This window comes from Garra rufa, chromosome 14 (genome assembly GCF_049309525.1).
Source record: "Garra rufa chromosome 14, GarRuf1.0, whole genome shotgun sequence".
Classification (NCBI taxonomy): Eukaryota; Metazoa; Chordata; class Actinopteri; order Cypriniformes; family Cyprinidae; genus Garra; species Garra rufa.
Window position 1 is genome coordinate 9,401,851 of NC_133374.1, and position 23,213 is coordinate 9,425,063.

General features: G+C 35.7%; 1 protein-coding gene and 1 pseudogene across 1 annotated transcript; both read left to right on the forward strand.

The window, feature by feature from the left end:
• Window positions 1-10,875: 10,875 nt before the first annotated feature.
• Window positions 10,876-12,881, forward strand: LOC141285309 (heat shock cognate 71 kDa protein-like; annotated as a pseudogene).
• An 873-nt stretch (window positions 12,882-13,754) lies between these two features.
• Window positions 13,755-18,337, forward strand: LOC141285310 (chymotrypsin-like protease CTRL-1). Its single transcript, XM_073818336.1, has 8 exons — window positions 13,755-13,800; window positions 16,723-16,830; window positions 16,891-16,925; window positions 17,047-17,126; window positions 17,274-17,355; window positions 17,556-17,736; window positions 17,879-18,009; window positions 18,176-18,337. Exons 1-8 carry the CDS (start codon window positions 13,755-13,757, stop codon window positions 18,335-18,337), a joined length of 825 nt encoding a protein of 274 aa, XP_073674437.1.
• Window positions 18,338-23,213: the final 4,876 nt, after the last annotated feature.

A 23,213-nucleotide genomic window follows, 5' to 3' on the forward strand; every position in this document is an offset into this window, starting at 1 on the left:
CCTATACAAAATAATTATGTAAAATTACACTGACAGTACAGTACATATCAACTGATTCTATGGATTATTGTCATTCTTATACACTGACAATGAGCTAAATAGCATTAGAGGTCAAACGATTCCTTATCTTATGAGGACCTCTAGTGTTCATCCCTGGTATTAGAGCTTTAATCTGACGAATTTATTTGACACTTTTAATGTTTTTGGGGCCTCTGAGCATGATAACATTTTGAAACTACACGTATTTCCTAAGAATTTCTTGTTCTTTATATGTAAAAAGTTTTGATGAGTAAGAATAATGCAATTTAAAGATATATGAAAATAACTCTTCATCTTTTTTATTGTTACTTTCATAAATCACCACATCAACACCGTTCAAGATATCCCAAAGCCGTTCACAATATAGGGAACATTTTCCCTATATTCTGATGATGATGATGATAAGAACATGTAATTCATGATGATAACAAAATGTTATTATTGCTTGTTTTACGTCCACCACTTCTGTTTAAATGTCATTGTTACCTATCTGTTCCATTTGTGTGTGGATATTGTTTTGCAGGTGACTCCTGTTATAAGACATCACTCTTAAGCGCTACATAACTAAGAATCAATTAGGAAAACGGTGCCCAGTTGGCACATGCATTCACAGTAACCCTCTGCCAGTTTGGATTTAAAGTTTACAGAAATGAAAGGGTTACATTTTTAAATCAACACACAGACAAATACACACTAAACATACAACTTTACCATCCAGTTTCATTTGTTAACATTGTTAACATGAACAATAATAAATAGCATTTATTAATGTTAATTAATATTAACCTAAAAAAGTACTCATATATTGTTTAAAGGTAAATTAGTATCTTTTAACATAGTGTATGTACTGTGAATTAACATGAACATGAACACAGTTCATGTGGGTATACAACAATAAACAATAAAGTGCTCAATAAACGCTTCATTCTTTCAAAATATCTTTAAAAATCAAGTTGGGTATTGTAATGGGGCGATATATAAATATAACTCATCTTAAAATGGTACAATTTTCAGATGTTTTGAACAGATAACAGCAAAGTTTGTTTTGTTGTCAAAGTTTGTCTTGAAATTGTTAGTGTTTTTTTTTTTTTTATTGAATCAAAAATTTTAATTATGAAAATAAATGTCTATCAATGAAGATAAATCGCTCATGCTAAAAAGCTGTATTTTTCTTAATCTTTTGCTATGTGACTGAATAGGACAAGTTCATGGTACAGTTCAGTAAAAAATTAATAAAAAACAACAACTGCAATATACAAAGAATGAAAGAGTTCGTGACCCTTTATATTTTCTCAAAGATCAGACTCTCAAAGTTCAGACTTATTTATGCAGATTAAACTACAGCAATGTGCAATGTGCAAATTGCATCTTCCTCAAAGATGGTCTTAAGCAAAACAACATGTTCCACTGGTCTCTCTCCCTTTCACCCCTCCCCCCTTCAGTCACTCTTAGTGTCAACACAGACTGTCAGCCCAGTGACAACAGTTTACTGATTTCTTTTTTTAATTTTCTTTAATTCATAGAAGCTTGAATAACTATGATATTACCAGCACTTGCTCATAATGATTAGATCTCTGTGTGAAAAAAGTTTTAAAGAGTTTGGATGCTGCACTTTAAAGATATAAAAAATTAGGGTTATGTTTTTTAAAAAATCACCACGTCAACACCGTTCAAGATATCCCAAATCCGCTCGCAATTTAACATCTTCAGAATCTTCTCTTCATGTTAAAAAAGTTTGGTGTGAATACCTTGTTATTCTTAGAAGGAGTGTGAATTTGTTTACAGCCTGATTTTTCCAAAAATCCACATTCAAATCAAAATAGCCGGCTTCCTGTTGGTCTTAGCTAATGAGTTTGATTTAGAAAGTTGTCCAGATTGATGAGAACAATATATGTACAGAGTTTGGTGACTGTAGGAAAAACTAACCCCCCAACTTTTGTCAAAAGATGGCGCTATAGAGTGCCTGCTCCACGCCCATTTATGACCTTTTGCCAGTGTCTAACTATCATTAATATTGATGTGTGTGTTGAGTTTCATGAAATTCTAAACATGTTATCTGCTTCGAAAAGACAGGAATCTAATTTTAAAGTTTAACACGTTGCCATGGCAACAGCATTTGATTTATCATCGTACCCTTTACATATTCTTATCGGCCGTGTTTTGACATTATTTTGATGAAGTTTGAAGAAAATCAAGTAAAATTAAGAGGCTGATTTCAACGCATTTTGAAAATGACACGCTTCCTGCTACCAGTTGGTGGCGCTATAACTTTGACTCATAATAGTCACATTTATGGAATCGCCATCATACAACGAACAATCTGGTGAAGTTTCATCAGAATCAGGCAATGTGTGCAACAGTTATTAGACACTTCCTGTTTCTCATTTCTCGCCATAACTTTGTCGCCTTGCCACGGCCAAACCGTTCGAGATATCAAAAATCCCCTCGCAATTTAGCGTCCCCAATGTCTTGAGATCATGCTGACCGAGTTTGGTGACAATCGTATGGAAATCCTGGGAGGAGTACGTTAAATTCCAGAGCATGCGCTTTTTAAACAGCCCTAAATATCTCACTTCCTGTTGCGTTAAGAAAATGACATAGAGTACAAAAGTTGTTCAGCTCAATGAGTTCTATATGTGTACCGAGTTTCATATGTGTACGTTCAAGTATGTGTGCTATATGGCCCTAAAAATTCCAGGGGGCGCTGTAGAGTCCCCTTGCCACGCCCCGGTACCAGCCTCTGTGACGTCCTGATGGCCGCAGATTCCGACATGTGTGCAAATTTTCAAGAGTTTTTGAGCATGTTAAGACCCCCTTAAGTGCCCGGAAGGTTAACAAAAAAAAAAAAAAAAAAAATAAGAATCCTTAGGAAAACAAGAGGGCCTTCGCCCATTCTGGGCTCGGGCCCTAATAATCCTTAGAAAAACAATAGGGCCTTCGCCCTTTTGGGCTCGGGCCCTAATAATCCTTAGAAAAACAATAGGGCCTTCGCCCATTCTGGGCTCGGGCCCTAAATATGTGATGATAATATTGATCGAGCAATTGATGTAAGGTAAATGAAAATATATGAGCAGAATTGAGAAAATAGTATTAATGGAGATAAATTGTAGCCTATCACATCTAGGCAAACGTGTGAAATTCACGGTGCATTTTATGCAAACAACTCTAATCGTAGTTGTATATCTATATTTACAGTAGGCATAATTGTCATTGCGTATGCAGCATGAGTCACAATCTTCTGTTCGTGAACAGTTGTATTTCATTCATTATCTGACTATGCATCCGTGCATTTAATTGCCATTGGCTCGTGTGATAGTAATATGGATCTTAGTAGCATTTTTAGTGATACTAGACAATAATAATTGATACCCGCTAGACGGTGTAATTTACTTCCGGGTAAAGATATGATCAGTCAAATGAAATACAATAAATGTACAAATAAATATTACAAATTAAAAAACGATCGGAAATGCGTCCAATTTTCTATTACTATTATTTGATGACAAAAATACATTTGGAAAACAAAATACAGCCATTTCTGCTTTTTTTCTTTTAAACAAAAAACCAAGCTGCACCCTTTTTTAAATTTCATCTTTCATTCCGAAATTGAATAATGAATGAACGAAAAAGTACACGGACCGAACATGGTGGTGCTCACTGATATACTGTTCCCCTATTCATATCTAATCAAAAGTAGCATTGCCATTAAAATGTGATTTTATCCATAATACAAATACCATTCACATATATGACTAATCAACATTATATTACTAGCATTAATGTTGTTATTGTTACAACTTAAAAGATCACAGCTGACCTTGCTAGCTAGCTAACCTATTGCAATTTTGTACATTCCACTATTGCGCAGTGTTGCCATTTGGCAACACATACATTTGATCGATTTACAAAAAACTAATTTCATAAAAACTTTTTTGAGTGGTGAATGTCATCATTACTTCCTGGAGGTGATGTCTCTGATTTTTTTGTGAATGTGACACGAGTTGATCCTTTGTTTTTATTGACGTTTTCGTTTGCATTCAGCAACTACTCACAATAGACGTCAGTCTGTCAGAAATCGCGCTACACTGTTGCCAGATCGGGTTGACGATTTCCAGCCCAAAAGCTCACCAAAACCTGCCCACTTCGACAAAAATCAGCCCAAATTTTAACTGCCAAAATAATGAGAATTTTATTGCCATGTCAAGGTTGATAAGGACAATTTTTATCTCTTTGAAAAAAGAATAATGACAGAATAAAATAAAGATTTCACAGGAATCAATTTCACAGGAATATGGATCAAAACAGTCCAAAAATATGCGTAAAATGTCCAAAAATCTTTTCAAAGTGGAAATTAACCGATGACTTTAACCCTTGGAAAAACACATGCATCATTTTCAATGTCCACAGTAAAAATATGCTAATTTCTGTGCAAAAAGTGCACAATAAAGTGATGAGAAACAAATGTAATGTAGCTGGCATTTACGTTCATGCACACACCCACGTTTTCTTATTTCAGTTACAATTATATTTTGAAGTCTTCTATTCATCTCTCACCATGTGTAATCCACGTTGTGAGATTTGAGTCACTTAGACTTTTTATTGTGTAACTTATATTTAGGCCAATTTGCCATCGCAATTACTTAAAATGAATAAATGAATAAGCTGCTTGTTCAAAATCTTGCCCGTTATAGCGCCAAAACCCGTCACTCACAAGTCATCACATCTCACTAACGTTAAAGACGTAAATTGATTGACAGGTCTCTGTTAAACTAAACCAGTAAAGGTTGCATTAAGCAAAAATGAGTTGATGACTGCACTACACATTATATTACTGTGATACTTTGAGCTCGAAGGTATTAAAATAACGATGACTAATGATAAAAGCGAAGAAAAAAGCAGCTGATTGGGCGGCTTTTATTTTTTTAAAGCAGCCCAAATTTTGTCTACCCGCCCAATGCGTTATTCTCCGGTCCAAGCCGATCAAAAGAAGCCCAATTGGGCGGAAACCCGCCCAATCTGGCAACACTGGCTACAGAAAAACACTGCAGTCATGTGACTTAACCAAAGCACATCATTGGCTAAACTAAGGTCTTCTCTTTCCAGCAAAAAAAAAATAAAACGTTTGTCTTAAAGAGACAGTGGCAGGGAAATGAACATAAAGAGCATGTTGCCATATGGCAACACCGTGCGGTAGAGGGTTAAATAAAATTGGGCTAAACACGCTTCCTTATGGGGTCCCATTCAGGATACCATATGATGCTGATGTTTCTTCACCTATTCTTACCTGTAATGTACAATTAAACAAAAAATCTAATATCCAGTTATACATTCTCCCTCCTACACCAATTCTATTTAACTTAATTAACAGTCCTTCCCTCCATAGAGTGTCATACGCTTTTTCAATATCAAAGAAAACTGCAACAAGAAACTCCTTCATTATTAGTGCCTTCCTAGTCTCACGTAGGTCTGGAATTCATGGCAGCTTTGATTGGCCAAGGCCCGCCCATAAGGCCTTTGACCGACATGTCAAACAACCAATCACAGTTCGTTTCGTTCAGCGTCACGTTTTTGGTGCGTGGAAATGCCCCCACAACAACAGACGGGCATGCAACAGTCAGTCACTGAAATAACCAGCATTGAAAATTAAACAAGAAGAGGGAGAACAAACAGTAAGTCAGTAATTTGTTCGCGAACGTCGTAAATGTGTATAACAACAATGGCATCTGCATAAGCACATTTTAGCAAAACACAGAGTAAATCAGTCGGCGCTTTGTTTCCCGGCGGACCGCAAATAAATGCAACACTCGCATCTCCCGGACATCCGATCAAATTCAACTAATCAGATGACGACTTCGACATTCCTGAAGTGTTTCCAGTTAAGTGTACCATATGCATCAGACGTTTAGCCAACGTTCTGTGGGCGTGACGTCTGAGGCTGAGACTAGTGCCTTCCTAACCTCATTTTCAAACAATAAAAGAGCATCCACTGTTTATCTCTTCTTCCTAAAACCACACTGAACTGGTATTAATATTTCTTTCTTTTCCAGAAAATAATTTAACCTTCTTACTAACATTTTCTCCATTACTTTGCATAATGTAGATGTAAGAGCGATTGGCCCGTAGCTATTAGATTTTGTTGCATCCTTACCTGGTTTCACTACTGGTATTACTATTGCACTTTTCCAATCTTTGGGTAAATAACCTTCATTCCATATATGATTATATAAATCCAACATTGTTTTAATTGCTACCTCTGGTAAGTTTTTTTACATACTATAAGTAATCATGTCTTTCCCTGGTGTTGTATTCTTTTAGTTGTTAATAGCTATTTTTTAACTCAAAAACATTAAAATCCTCATCCATACTATTATCAGCTCCTTGTTTTTTCACACGAACATTCTCATATATTCTGCTTAATTCCTGTCTTCTATTTAAAAATTTGTCACTTAAATTGTCAATACTATGGACTTTAGAAAAAGTTTTAGCTAAGACTTCTGTCTTCTCTTTATTTGTTATGGCCACTTTCCCTTCCTCTTCAATTACAGGAATCTGCTTACAACTATTAACACCATTCATTTTCCTAATCATTCTCCAAACCACATTCATTCCAGTTTCTCTCCCAATTGTATTACAAAATTCCTGCCAAGCCTTTCTCTTTGCGCTTTTAATTACCTTCCTTGCAGTAGCCCTTTTTTCTGATATTCTATTACGGTATCTTGAGTTATTACTCTTTTTAAAATCCTGAATAGCTTATTCCTCTCTCTCACTGCCACTGAGCACTCTTCAGACCACCATGGCACATTTTTCTTTTTCTTTCCATTACCTCTTATTAATAGTATAGTCTGATTTGCTGCAGAAATTATTCCTCTTACTACCTTATTGTATTTCTCTTCAATATTTCCTTCCAGCTTAATATTTTTGAAATTTTCTTCACACAACATATTAAATTCCTCCCAATTTGCATGCCTAAATCCCCATCTTGCAGATTGACCCATATTTTCCTTTTGAACGGTACTCTGGATCTCACATATTACAGGCCAATGATCGCTGCCCAAGTTATCTTCAAGTACACTCCAGGTACACTTACCAGCTAAAGCTGCTGACATTATTGTAAGATCCAAACATGACATGCCACCTTTTACTATATCCATTCTTGTTGGTTTCCCATCATTCAAGCACACAAGTGAGTTTTCTTCCATAAATTCTTCTATGATTACCCGTTATCTGTATTTACTACCCCACAGACCATTATGTGCATTAAAATCCCCACATACGATAAATTTGCCCTGTATATTACCCATCATTTCTTTTAATATAGCATTACTTATTTCTTTACATGGATTGTAGGAATTTGTAATTCTGATTCCTTCATGTTTTCCCAATACTTCTATGGTTACACATTCTAAACTATGTGTGAATGTTCTTTTATATGCTATGCTCTCTTTAATAAATGTTGCACACCCTCCACCTCTTCCAGCTTCTCTGTCTTTCCTTTCCACTACATATCCATCGATCTTAAAATCCAAGGAGCTATTTAACCATGTCTCCTGAATACACATGATGTCTGGCAATTTTTCCATTTCTATGATATGTTTTTTTAAAACCTTGCCCATTTGATATTAAGCTCCTGGCGTTCCAATGTAGTAGTAGGAAAGACATTATATACCTAAGTATTATTCTGAGTCATATCCAAAGCAGCATTTCCTTCCTTAGCTTTCAAAATCTCATGGACCTCCTCTGCTGTAACACCTGTTAACTTCAGAAATTTATTGGCACACCCAACAATAATCTTTAACTTGTCTGATTTCCTTTCCACTTGCGAGGTACCATTAACCACCGCACAAATAAAAGCCACAAAATAAATTTTGTTCATCACAATATGTTGATCTGGTTTATTTCTCACAGAATTTACATCTTTCTGAGGAAAGGATTCTGCCATAATTCCTTGCACATTAGTTATTTTTGTTTCAGCTGCCCCTTTCACCTTACGAGTTGCTTCGGCATATGTTAAATGTTGTACTGTTCTTATTTTTTGTACTTCACGGGCTTCTTGTTGTACCGGGCATCCTGCATATGCTGCACTGTGTCTTCCTCCGCAATTGCAACATTTTATCTCTGCACCCTCCTCACACTTGCCATAATCGTGTTCTCCTCCGCATTTTGCACAACGCATTTTGCCTTTACAGATACTAGCAGTATGTCCCATGCGTTGGCATTTGAAACACCTTAAAGGCAGAGGTACGTACTCTCGCACTGAGAAGCTTACGAATCCTAGCTTTACTCTTATCGGCAGATTATTCCCTTCAAACTGTATCATCACGCTCATGCTTTCACATTTTTTTATTTTTTAGCAAAAATGACTGTGCCTCCACTCAGACTACCTTTGATATCATCCATACTTACATTAAGAGGTACTCCCGAAATGACACCTCGAACTTTATTGCCTATTTCTGTGCACGTTATCCGTGCCCCTGCTAGCATTTTCATTGTCATTATTTTTTCCTTCTGCTTCTGATCCATGCATTTAATCATTATTCTTCCATTGCTAAGACAAGATACAGCTTTCACTACTCCTATCTCTTTCTCGATTATTTTCGAAAGTTTGACAGGGTGGGCTTGCTGTTCTGTCTGCTTAGTAAACGTAATAATCACTTTGATTTCTTTTCCTGACATCTTTTTAATAGCTTCATTTCTCGTGTGTCTTGTTTGTTCACAATCAGATCCATCACCCAAACTGCTCTTTTTTTTCCTTTTATTGTATCTTACTTCCTGATACTCCATATCTTGACCATTATCGTCATCCGAGGTGTCTCCCCACGCCGCTCCTCCTTCCGCCATCTTTTTCCACCAGTCCCACACCTGCTGTTCTAACTCTTTGCCTACCTATGTACTCCTCCAAACCCACACTCCACCCAGTGGTCAAAAAACAGCATTACAGCAAACATAATGGCTCTTACATCAGTTAATAAGCTTAAATAGTAATAGGAATATAAGTCATCATTATATAAATAATTGATTCATATTGTGTATGGAAAGAAAGCATTAAAATCATACTGTGAAGCCAGTAGAGAAGAACTCCTGCCCTTACAGCCATGCTGGACTGGACTCTAGAAACTGAAGAGGCAAAAACACAGCAAATGATAAAGAAAATGTGTTTTATGCTTTTGCACATACAACAATGTAAAGGGCACTGCATAGGCTTCAATAGGGTTCATATATTAAAATGAGAGTTCTCAGAAGATGAAAATTGGAAGCAAAACCTAATAGGCTAATTTACTAATCACACTGATGTAAGTGAAATCAACAGATCAATGAGAAACAAGATTGTGAAACTTTCACAAATCAGGCTCCATATCTGGACTACAAAACCAGTCTTAAGTACATGAAGCAAGGGTATATTTGTAGCACAAACCAAAAATACATTGTATGGGTCAAATTTATAGATTTTTCTTTTATGCCAAAAATCATTAGGATATTAAAGATCATGTTCCATGTAGATGTTTTGTAAATTTTATACCGTAAATTTATCAAAACCTAACTTTTGATTAGTAACATGCATTGCTAAGAACTTTATTGGGACAAATTTAAAGGTGATTTTCTCAATATTTTGATTTTTTGGCACCCTCTTATTCCTGATTTAAAATAGTTGTATCTCGGCCAAATATAGGCCTATCCTAACAAACCATACATCAACGGAAATCTTATTTACTCAGCTTACAGATGGTGTATACATCTCATATAAACACACATAATATAATCACATATAATGTATTATAAGGTATTACTAGCATTTGAAACCACTGCATCTAAATAGGCTTGTTTTCCACTGTTTAATAAAGTACAGCTAGAAATAAATAATGCATTCACTTTTGGTTTGCCGAAGTGCATGGTGAAAAAACATAGATATGTGGATTTATTATGGCAACTGTTAAGTTAAAGGAATCAGGAAGTAGCACAGAAACTTTTATTAAGACACTCTGCTCATAGATTGAATAGTATTACATGGTGTGTAACAGAGGGTTTGCACTTATGTCACAATTTGGTCAGTTACCCGGATGCGCCGCCATACTAGCGATACTCAAATGCATGCATGGATTGCATGTTTAATGTACTACTGAATATGTTGTTCTGCTAATTTATGCTGTCTAAACCACATGGGGGAAAAATGCGTGGAAGCTGCTGAATCATATAGAGAAGGACTTAGTAAGCAGGAAAGGGCTTACTAAGAAAATATTTTGACAAACTAAGTTAGGTGGTAAATATACCTAAGCAGTATTACCCTAATATTTACCTACCTGACCAGAAATGATAAGAGCAAAAACAAATGTTGTCAAGATTCTTGCTCTGGAAATCCTGGTTCAGTTTGGCCAACCACAAACTCATTATATTCCTTAGCTTTTTGCACTCTTCTCCTTGATTTGTTGTAACGTTTGGCAGTCTGTAATACTTCAAATGATTTTCCCGGGCTGACCGATTAATACAGCCCAAAACATGACAATGATTGACCATTTTCAGCAATGATTATCAGCAAAACATAGTTTTGTTCGGTTCAAAGGTATTGTTTAATTTCAGTGCCATCAATATGGCTGATGCATCGTGAAAACACTCAGTGAATATAGAAAAGTCATCAGTAAGTGGTGCAAATGTCACCTCTCCGTACTCCTATATCTCACTTCATGTGGAATTCGTACTGCCATTTCCAGCATGGCAGGCAGGCGCACTAACAAGGATACTAAAGACTACAGCCTCTAGCTAGCATCAGTCGCTAGTGTGAGTCTTCAGATCAGGGGAGTGAGGTTTAACACCAGCTAGCCTCCATTACACATAGAAGCTAGAATGTGTGATGCTGTGAATTTAATTACGCTTTTTTTCTCTGGTTAATATGCAAATGTGTTGAGTTTAATAGTTTTTTTGTAAATATTTAATTTTTTGTAATGTTTTCTAACATTTGTCAAAACAATATCAAATTGCAGTTGCAATGCAGCTTTAAAGGGCTCTACACAATCCCAGCCAAGGAATAAGTGTCTTATCTAGCCAATGTTGTCCTCAAAAACCTTAATTTCTTTTCGACTGAAGAAAGAAAGACATGAACATCTTGGATGACATGGGGGGGAGTAAATTATCAGGAAATTTTTATTCTCAAAGTGAACTAATCCTTTTAATGATCCTGTTTTTCTTATCTTTAGGTATACGAGGGTGAGAGAGCCATGACAAAGGACAACAACCTTCTAGGCAAATTGAGTTGACTGGCATCCCTCCTGCTCCTCGTGGAGTGCCACAAATTGAAGTTAGCTTTGACATTGATGCCATTGGTATTCTCAATATGTCTGCAGTGGACAAAAGTACTGGCAAAGAGAACAAGATCACTATCAATAATGACAAAGGTAAAATATCTTGCCCTTGACCTTGAGTTGACTTTATACGTATTGACTTTTTGATTCTGGAGTTCAAAAATGGTGTCTGGTTTTCACAGTGAGTTTCTCACTAATCTTTTCTTTCAGGTCGTTTGAGCAAGCAAGAAACTGAACGTATGGTACAAGAAGCCGACCAATAATCTGGCCTTTAACATGAAAAGCACTGTGGAGGATGACAAGCTGAAGGACAAAATCAGTGCAGTAGACAAAAAAAACTATTATTGACAAATGCAATGAGGTCATAGCCTGGTTGGACAGGAACCAGATAGGTAACACCCGAAAAACTGCACAACTTGCATGCTAATTTACAGGTTAGCTTACACTTGTTTCACGAGTTCGCTTTTGCATATAATAAACAGCGTAAAAGTTAAGCGTGTTTGGCATGCTGTCCGGGAGAGGGCTCCGAGCTCGGTAGTCATTCCCGAGCCCGGGGCACTCCCCCTGCCCAGGGAGAGGGGTCCGAGCTCGGCATTTGGCCCTAACCCAATAGCGCTCCCCCTAGCTGGAGGTGAAGAGAAAATAAAAAGGGGGGGTGGGGGGGTGGGAGGGATGCTGAAATCAGAGATAACTTAAGGTAGGACTGCTTGGTTATTTAAAGGAACTGTAGTAATTGGACAGGGAGAGTGATTGGATAGGGAGTGATTGCTGATGATGAATTGGCCGTGTTAATTATCTGCGCGAGCTCCTCCTGAAACTTGTTAATGAAACATCACTTATGGAATTAAGGCTATGCCTTTCAGTTATGATTATGTCACTGAAGGAACTTTATTCAATATTCTTACCTTGAGGAAGTCAAACCTGTTTAAGTAGCCACCCAGATTGTTTTACCCAATAACAAAGAGATAATTAAGCCAGTGTTTTCCAACCCTGTTCCTGGAGGAACACCAACAGTACAAATTTGGCCTATCTCTTTCATCTGACACATCTATTTCTCTACTAATAAGCCGAGTTGAATCAGATGTTTAATTAGGAAAAGTTTGAAAATATGTACTGTTAGTGTGCCTCCATCACTGTAAAAAAATTTTTTTTCAAAAAGTTGTTTCAGCTTAAAATTATTTGTTATCTCGCTGACTTAGAATGTTTAGTTCAGTCAACTTGAAATGTTAAGTTACTAAATGTTAATTTAAGTAACAACTGGAATATTTTAGTTGACTAAACTAAAAATTTTAAGTCGGCGGTGTAACAAATTATTTTGAGTTAAAACAACAAAAAAAATTTTTACAGTGCAGGAAAAGGTTTGGAACACACTTTATTAAGCAACGAGCCACGTCACAGAATAAAGAGCATCTTCTGAATCACCTTTTCTTATGTCTTGTGCCACAGACCACAGAAAGGGATGAGTATGAGCACCAACAGAAGGAGCTGGAAAAGGGGTGCTGGGCAAGAAGTACTTTTTCCTCTTGTCCTACCATTGAGGAAGTGGACTAAACTTGACGCAAGAACATCTAGGTTCACACACTGATAAAAATCAACACAACATTTGATTTACGTCAATTTGCTGCATCTCAAACAGGCTTCTTATCAACTCACATCGATTAGGTTTGCCAGATGAGACCAACTTATAACTTGTGACCAAAGCCATATGGCAGCATTAGCATATTAACTTATCTTAGCATCATGTTTCCAAATCTGTAATTCTGTCGGTAAGCTATTATTTAATAGTTAGGTTGCTATAATTGCATGCTATAATTAAAAACAAAATGTGTTGAAATTATGTGTTGTAAGAAACAGGTGTTGTAAACTGAAAGGAGGCCTTGTAACTTGTTCAGTTAGCTGTTATACTCATTATTCATAATTATTCCACAGGGAGGCTTTTTATTACACCTTTGCTTTACAGTTCATTCATTCAAATTTTTCTGTATGACTCATGTAAATATCTTCTCTAATGTTTTCTCATGTCTCATCTCATTCTAGAAGGAATTTAAAGGTCTATTAGAAGGAATTTAAAGGTCTATTAGACGTTTTCAAAACATTTTTAGAAAGGCCTGCTTTATATGCAACACTCTCATTTCTAATTGAATGCATTCATAGAGAAAGAAATGTAATTAGAATATAAGTTTGTTTTCCACCTTTGTTTTTGTTTGGCTGATCCACCTATTACAGTTAGTGGCATGAGGAAAATAATAATTAAAATTTTTATTGTTCTTTTCCTCATGTGACAAATACAAACATTTCTGAGCTCCTCCTAACTGCATGGAACACCTATATGCATTGCGAAATTTAACAGATGCTAAAGAGAATATAAAGCAGGGGAGAGACCTTATGGGAACAACAGCTACACATTAAGTGCTTGACTACAACATGATCTGGATCATTGGCTTCTTGGCTTTGGTGGCTTCCACTCTGGGTGAGTGTTTTTTGAGCATAAAAGATGACATACATACACACACACACACACACACACACACACACACACACACACATTGACCGGAACATGTTTTTTTACCTTTCTATCAAAGACATTATCAATATGATTTTGTTCTGACAGTTTAACTTTGGTTGTCTTGAGTTCTTGTAATATTTAAATTTTTGTATATATATATATATATATATATATATATATATATATATATATATATATATATATTAGTGGTGGGCCGTTATCGGCGTTAACATGCTGCGTTAACGTGAGACTCTTATCGGGCGACAAAAAAAATATCGACGTTAATCTATTCTCAAATTTGGGTTGGGAGCTGGGTCTATACTACGCAAGCTATATGATGACTTTCACCTTGATAGTTTAGCGTGGATGTATACCTAGCCGAATTGCACTGTAGCTGGTGAGAACAAGTCTTCAACCTGTGTGTATGGCTACTGTGAAATTACCACATCAAACGTGACGTGCAAACATGGATGCAGCTATGAAGCCGCCGGGTTTATTTTAGGGCAGGGGCTTTGCTAGACCCTTTTTACTGGGGCACATGCCCAATTTAATTTACTTTGATAAACCCGAAATAAACACATTAAACTATATGCAACAACTAAATTGACGTTTCTAAAAGCAACGCAGTTTAACCGAAGACTATGCACGCAGATATCCATGCCCGTGCGCGTCTGTGTATTCAACTGCAACCGTGCAACGCGCACGACGCGCAGCCTTTTATGCAGAAGTACATGCAGTGTAGGAATAGTTGGTTACACAAGTTTGTATAGTTAATTGTGTTGTAAATGCAATTGTCAAGCAGTTTGTGATACATTTTGGAAACAGGAGATGAGCCCCTGGTCTAATGCAAAACCTGGCTTGAGAAACCGATCTCAAAGACTTACTTTTAGTCATTATTATTTGGGTAGCACACATATTCTGAATGCCTTCGGCAGAATTCAAATTAGCCATTTTAATCTAGATTAAAAAAAGATTACAGTGAGATTAATCTGGATTAAAAACAAAAATCTATGCCCATCACTAATATATATATATATATATATATATATATATATATATGTATATATATATATATATATATATATATATATATATACAGGTCAGGCATAACATTATGACCACTGAGGCCAAGGCTCATTGATGCACATCTGGCCTGTGTGGTACAATCTAACAGACAAGCTACGATAGCTCAGATTGCTCATGAAGTTAATGCTGGTTCTGATGGAAAGGTGTATTTGATGCGTATGGGGCTACATAGCCAAAGATTAGTCAGGGTGCCCATGCTGACCCATGTCCACTGCCGAAAGCACCAAAAATGGGCACATGAGTGTCGGAAGTGGTCCACGGAGCAATGGGAGATGGATCATGATGGATCATGGATCTGATGAATCATGTTTTCTTTTACATCACGTGGATGGCTGGATGTGTCTGTGTCGCTTATCTGCGGAACACATGGCACCAGAAGCAGCGTGATGCTTTGGGCAATGTTCTTCTGGAAAACCTTGGGTCCTTAGCCTAGAATCTAGACGCGCCCCTAGCGGCAGCAAATTACATTTGCTTCCAAGGGCAGTCTAGTTACTCTCCGTTCACTTGAGATTTCTAAAAATCCAAAATCGACCGGGCCAATCACGAGTCGGTGGGCGGGTTTAACATGACGACGACTGACGTGAGACCATAAATTCCGTCAGATATTCTCTGGTTCTGTGAATTATGCGTGAGAAATAGAGCGATGGCTCTATTGAGGATGAATGGATGAATAATACGTTGTTTATATTTATTGAGTTTAAACGTGAAAATGTCTAGTATTATTGTATTAGTGTACTGTGATTAAAGAGGATCACAATGCTGAAAAAGCATGTTTGGATTTTAAATCAAAGTAACGGATAAATGTTGTGTTTGTGGTAAAGAGCCGCGGATCAGTTACGGACGCTGTGTGAAAGCAAAACGAGTCCGTGCTGCTTTTGCACCACATACATAACGCACACGGACTGCAGACGCACTGTAGACGGAGTATGTGTGAAACAGGCGTCAGACATTCTCTGGTTCCGTGAATTACGCGTGAGAGATAGAGCGATGGCTGCCGCTAGCGAACAACTTTCTTTCGAATCGACTTTGGCCGCCACTCTGAAAGACTTCAAGTTAAGCTTTTCCACAACACACATGCAAGGAACTCGCTTTTCCGTCGCTCTGACTACGTAGTACGTCACCTTCTTCGTTGCTCTGATTGGTTGTAGCGCTATCCTATTGCGTGGAGAGGGAGTTTGAAAGACAACCGTTTATCCCACCCCTCTGGTTGAGCTCTGTCTATGGAGAGTGCCCAGACCCTACATTTATGTGGGTCTGGCTTGTCAGGCTATTGGGTCCTGCCATCCACGTGGCTTTTACTTTGACATGTACCACCTACCTAAGCATTGTTGCAGACCATGTACACCCTTTCATGGAAACGGTATGTCCTGGTGGCTGTGGTTTCTTTCATATGCACCCTGCCACAAGGCAAAAATGGTTCAGGAATGATTTAAGGAGTACAACAATGTGTTTGAGGTGTTGACTTGGCCTCCAAATTCCCCAGATCTCAATCCATTCAAGCATCTGTGGGATGTGCTGAATAAACGAGTCCATTTAATTGAGGCTCCACCTCACAACTTACAGGACTTAAAAGATCTGCTGCTGACATCTTGGTGCCAGATACCACAGCACACTTTCAGGAGTCTAGTGGTGTCCATGCCTTGAGGGTCTGGGCTGTTTTTGCAGCAAAAGTGGGACCAACACAAGGAAGGTTAGAAAGGTGGTCATAATGTTATGCCTGATTGGTGTATAGTCTTTATAGGTCTACAACCATGACATGTTATTGTGATACTTTTCTCATTTGTTTCTTTATGGTAATAGGATGCGGGGTACGTCAAGCTATTGTGCATTACCCAGAACATTCAATTGCCAAAAGATATATAAGTCTTGATGAGAAAGATCTGTCAGAAGATCTACTAGAACATCTGGGAAAAAAAATCAAACCAATAGAGAATCATCCATCTATTGTTGGAGGACATCCTGTACATTATAGTTATGTATGGCCCTGGCAGGTCTCCATCCAGGTAATGTTATAAGTTTAAAGACACAAACTTTGTTTATACAAGTGGATTAATTTCTCAGAATATCCTAGTGGTGGTGGGCCTCATTCTCGCCAAATTGATATACTCTTTATATTTGATCTAGACATCAAGTGGTGAGCTCATCTGTGGGGGTTCCCTGATCGACAAAAACTGGGTCCTCACTGCTGCCCACTGTTTAGTAGAGTAAGACTATCTATCTATCTATCTATCTATCTATCTATCTATCTATCTATCTATCTATCTATCTATCTATCTATCTATCTATCTATCTATCTATCTATCTATCTAGGAATTTTTGACAAATGCTTTTCTCTGTTGCTGTCTTTCTAGGCCTACACATCACTATGTTGTCCTTGGACAGAATGACCGTGCCTCTAATAATGGATTTGTTCAAGTCAAAAACATTTCAAAGGTATCATCTTTAATGCGATTATTACAATGTGCATTTAAAACATAGATTTTAGGCTTTAAATTACATGAACATTCAAGGCTGCATTTATGCTTAGCTTTTTATGATTCTTTTACAATTAAAAGTATAAGTATCTTTTCACTTTTGATCAGTTTAATGTGTCTTAGCTGAACGAATGTATTAATTTCTTTCTATACTTTCAGGTCATCACCCATCCTGACTTCAACGAACAGACCATGCGTAACGATATTGCACTACTGAAATTGTCCAGTCCAGTACAGATGACGTCCCGTATCTCTCCTATATGTCTGCCTAGCTTCTTCACTGTCATCTACCCTTGGAAATCCTGTGTCATCACTGGCTGGGGCGTAACTAAAACTGAATGTAAGTCAATTCTTATCACCTATGTACAACAGAACATTTTCAATAGTACCTTTAACTCTTGTGTATATACTAGATGAACAGTAATTGGTCCTTTCTCAACCATTTAGACACTCATTGTCTCACATTACTATTTTGCTTTTAGGGATTTCTCAAATCCTGCAGGAGGCCACTGTGCCAATAGTGAGTCAAACTCGGTGTAGGCGGGTTTGGGGTATGAACAATATCACAGATGCCATGATCTGTGCTGGAGCCTCTGGAGCCTCATCTTGTCAGGTATAAATACAGATGCATGAACATACATTACACGCAAGCTAATAATAATAATAATTTTAAAAAATCATACTAAATTATTTAAAAAATGTGAAATAGCAGCTCACATTCCGTATAAAATGGTCCTGAATTACAATGTTAATCACTGATTTCTGTGTGTTGACTGTAGGGTGATTCTGGTGGTCCTCTGATGTGTGAAAGGTCAGGTGTTTGGTACCAAGTCGGCATCGTTTCTTGGGGTGATGCAGACTGCGTCAAGGACAGACCAGTCATCTACACCCGTGTCTCTTACTTTCAAAATTGGATCAGTGAAATTATTACATCTGAATAGAGCACAAGCTTGAGTCTCATGCCTCACAGTTTTGGTTCTTCTGTGTCTGAATATTTATTCATTAGTCCAGTGATTACACTGATATGCTACTGCAGTGATAAATACCTTATGACATAATGGCAGTAGATTTTTTTAAACTTATGTATCAATGTATCTCTTTTAATTTTAATTAACTTGCTTATGCTGAACTAATGTATGCATACATACTTATGTCTCAATAAATATTAAATAAAGCATTTTGGGTTTTCCTGGGATGCCTTGACTATTTGTTAGCACAAGCACACTAATTTGGGTGCAGTGGAAGTAATCCAACTAAGTGGCATCTGCAACAATTGGTGCTGGAACTTCCACCATTTTGGAAAGCTTTAATTTTTTTTTTAACTACACTTATAACATCAGTTCCCTAATCATGTGCTAGGTTTGATATTAAAATTATATAGTGCCTTAAATGAATGAAAAGGGAGAAGAGGGAAAAGTGAATAAATAAATGGGAAGACTTAAAATAATAACTCTAAATATAAATGGTTTAAACAATCCAATAAAAAGAAAGAGGATACCCCAGAAACTTAAGAGAGATAAGGGGGAAATCATTTTCTTGCAAGAAACACACTTAAATAAAGAAGAACATGAAAAATTAGAGAAGTTGGTTGGGGCTCAAGTATTTGCATCATCATTTACATCAGTAAAAAGAGGAGTAGCAATATTGATTAAGGAATACTTGAATTTTAAAAGTGATTTTATAAAAAATAGATAAGGAGGGGAGATATGTATTAGTGAGAGGAGAATTAGAAGGACAAAAAATAACTTTAATTAATGTATATAATCCTCCAGGTGAAAATGTAAATTTTCTAAAAAATATGTTAATGCTATTAATCATGGAAGTTAAAGGAATAATGATTATGGCAGGAGATTTTAACTTAGTTATGGATGAACAATTAGATACTCAGAGTACAAGAAAGCACAAGTCAGTAAAAGGGGCCACACTCTTGAACCAAGCAGGTGTGGAGCTGGGATTGATAGATGTGTGGCGCTTTATGCATCCACAGAGTAAAGAGTTCACTCATTATTCAGAGGTTCATCATATCTATTCAAGATTAGATTATATATTCATGTTTAAAAATGATGTGTCAATGATAAAGAGATGTGAAATTTCACCAATAACTGTAGTAGATCATGCAGTTGTGATAATGGAAATGGATCTGGGGAATGTACAAGGAACTTCAATATGGAGGTTTAATAATTCTCTTCTTAGAGATACAACTTTTAAGGATAAAATAATAAACTGTTTTAGAAATTATATACAGAGTAACTATAACGGAGAAGTGACACCAGTCATATTGTGGGAAGCTGCTAAAGCCACAATGAGAGGGGAAATAATAGCATATGCATCATGGAAAAAGAAACTAAGTCAGATAGAGAAGTTTCACCTACAAAATAAATTAAAGACTTTGCAAGAAAAGCATAAAAAATACAAATAAGGACGTTTATGAAGAGTTAAAGAATGTAAAGAAGGAATTAGATAAAATAGCATTTGAGGAAATTGAGAAGAATTTAATGTATACTAGACGGAAATATCATGATAATAGTGCAAAGTCTTTAAGAATGTTAGCATTTAAAGTAAAAAAACAAAAAGAAAAATCTACAATAATGTGTATACGGGATGAGGGGTCAATTGAAAGAAAGGAAAAGTTGGAAATAGTTTCGTGTTTTAGAAATTATTATCAGTCTCTCTATAAACCAGAACTTGAATACTTGGAAACAAGTCAAGTTAAAAAACTATTTGAATTCTTTAAATCTTCCTACAATAACAAGTCAACAAAATAAAATGTTATCCTCTCCGATAACGGAAGAAGAGATTTTAAGAGCCATCATGAAAACTAAAACAGAAAAATGTCGTGGTAGTGATGGATTTACAAATGAATTTTATAAAGAATTTAATATATTGTTGTCACCAATATTGTGTGAGGTTTTTAATTGGATTTTTGAACAAGAAGAGTGGCCACAGACATGGAATTCATCTATTATAACGGTAATTCTAAAGGAAGGGAAAGACCCTACACATTACTGATTTTGTAACCAAAACAGAGAAGCAAATGTTAGTGATGACATTAGACGCTGAAAAAGCCTTCGATAGGGTTCTGTGGCAATTAATTTTTGAAACTTGTGAAGTTTATGGTTTTAACTCAAAGTTTACTAAACTAGTTAAACAAATATATAATCAACCAAATGCAAGAGTTAGAGCCAATGGAGTTCTTTCAGAGAAATTTGCACTAATGAGGTGGACAAGACAAGGGGATCCTTTTTTCACCTCAGATATTTGCACAGAGTATACGAGGAAAATCTTCAATAAAAGGCATTAGAATTAAAGATGAGGAACATAAACTTGCATTATATGCAGACAATGTGATTTTGTTTTTAACAGATGTAGAAACATCGTTACCCTCAGTGTTAAATGAGATAGAGTTGTATGGAGCTATGTCAGGATACAAATTAAATTTTAATAAGACAGAAGTTATGGAAATTGGGGGTAAATTACAAGAAAGTTTTAAAGAGAAATATGATTTTAAATGGAATCAAATAGAGATAATGTACTTGGGTGTGAAAGTTCCAATCAAAGTAGAGAATTTATATAAGTGTAACTATGATCATCTAGAAACTAGTATAAAAAATGATTTTAAATTGTGGAAAATAATATTATCTTTGATTGAAAAAATAAGTACTATTAAAATGAGTATACTTCCGAGATTTCTATTTCTGTTTCAGAATCTTCCTGCTTGTATACACCCTAGTAGCTTTAAAAAGTGGCATAATATTTTTAGAAGATTTATCTGGGATGAGGGAAAACCAAGAGTAAAACTTAAGGTTTTACAAAATAGTAAGGAAATGGGGGGTTTATCATTGCCAAATTTGGAGTACTACTACTATGCAGCCCAGATTAAGTCTATTTTGATTTGGATGCAAGACGAAAATATATCAAAGTGGAAAAGTATGGAAATTGGGTCACTTGACACAATTAGTACGTTGATATTTTGTGGGAGAAAGAAAAAGATAAATAATAGTTATTATTATTATTATAATATAAACCTTTTAAATGCTGGAGAAGAATTTGTAAAGTGATGAATATTAGTGATGGAGACATGGTTTGTTTAAGAGAAATAGCAAGAGATCCAGATTTTAAACCAAATAAATTTGATGATGTATTTAAGTTATGGGCTAGCAAAGGACCTAAAAGATTGTATTAAATGTATGGAGATAATGAGATGGAGACTTTTGAGAACATAGAGAAAAAATATGTATTATCGGAGAAATTATTTTATAAATATCTGCAAATAAGAAGTTATTTAAAAGATGAGCTTAAAATAAAAACCTAAGACGATATTCACCCTCTGATGCGTTTTATGATCAAAGTTAGTAAAATTAATAAATTAGTTAACATAATAGGACAAATAAATAAAAATTTTCAAGAACTTAAGGAGGGGGGTTTATGTAATATTAAGGTAAAGTGCGAAACGGAATTGGGTTATAAAATAACAGAAGAAGATTGGAAACAAAATTTAAAAGAAAATATAAGGATCACGCAATCACCATATTGGCAAGAATATGCCAATATACGATATTTACGATATACGATATACGATATTTTATAACATCAGAAATATCTTCTAAATGTAATCATTTATCTTCAGGATGCTGGAGAAGCCGTGGTGAATCTAAAGCCCACTATCTGCATATATTCAATACTTGTAAAATAATAAAATAAATATTGGACAGAAGTAACTCGGGTAATAGAAGAAAAGTTTAATAAATTACATATAATAAAAATACAAAATATAGTTTTGGGTATAGAACCTGTGTCATTTAGTAAAGATGAGTTATATCTATTTAGAATTTTGAGAATCACAGCTCTTAAAGTAATAACTAAATTTAGGAGAAGGCGAGAATCCCCAACAATAAGTGATTGGTTAGACATAGTGTCTAAAGTGTACTCTATGGAAAAGATAACATCTGAAATTAAAAATAAAAATGTATATTTTGAAAGATATGGGCCCACCTAAAATTAAAGTATTTATTATAAATAAAATATATTATAATAATTGCTTTCTACATATGCCTCCCTCTCTCTTAATTTTATTGTTTATTACTTTATGGGATTAAATATTATTATTAGTTGATGCTTAAAGAAACAGAAAAAAGGGAAAGAAAAAGGGAAGAAGGGAGGGAAAGAAAAAAAAAACATTATTGAAATGAATTGAAGATTACAAGGACTTTTATATGAATATGTGATTTTGTATTTACTTGTGTATGTTTTTTTTTTCTTTTTTTTCTCTTCTATGTATGTAAATGTAGTTTGATATTTTACTAATAATTTTGTGAATGTGTGGGTGGTGGGTATTATCACAAAGGGAAAAATGGATGAGAAATTAGAAGAAAAAAATGAAGAATAACTTAAAAAATGTACGTCTTTAAAGAAAAATTAATGTTTGTAAAAATGTATTGAATATGTTTTCTTTCTTTTTTTTTACTTAAAAGACATAATAAAGTATAAATGAATTTCTCGTTCATCGGGAAACATAATGGGAACATTTGTCAAGCTGAACGCAGAAAAAACACAAAAAGACCTTGCAAAGCGAACATATGCAATGGATTTATATCAACGAGTACAGCTGTGCACAGCAATGTGTAGCAAACGTCGTTAAAAAAACAAACGCCCTTTTTTCCAGGAACGGTAATATTTGGAAAATTTATTTTATGGGTTATTTCAAATATGTCTACACGGCTTCCTCTGAAGTAGCAAACTGTCAGAAAATATGACCGAAAGGCATCTTGCCGAGTGGAGGTTTTTCATTTCGCGATACCTTAGGGGTCCACTGCGCTC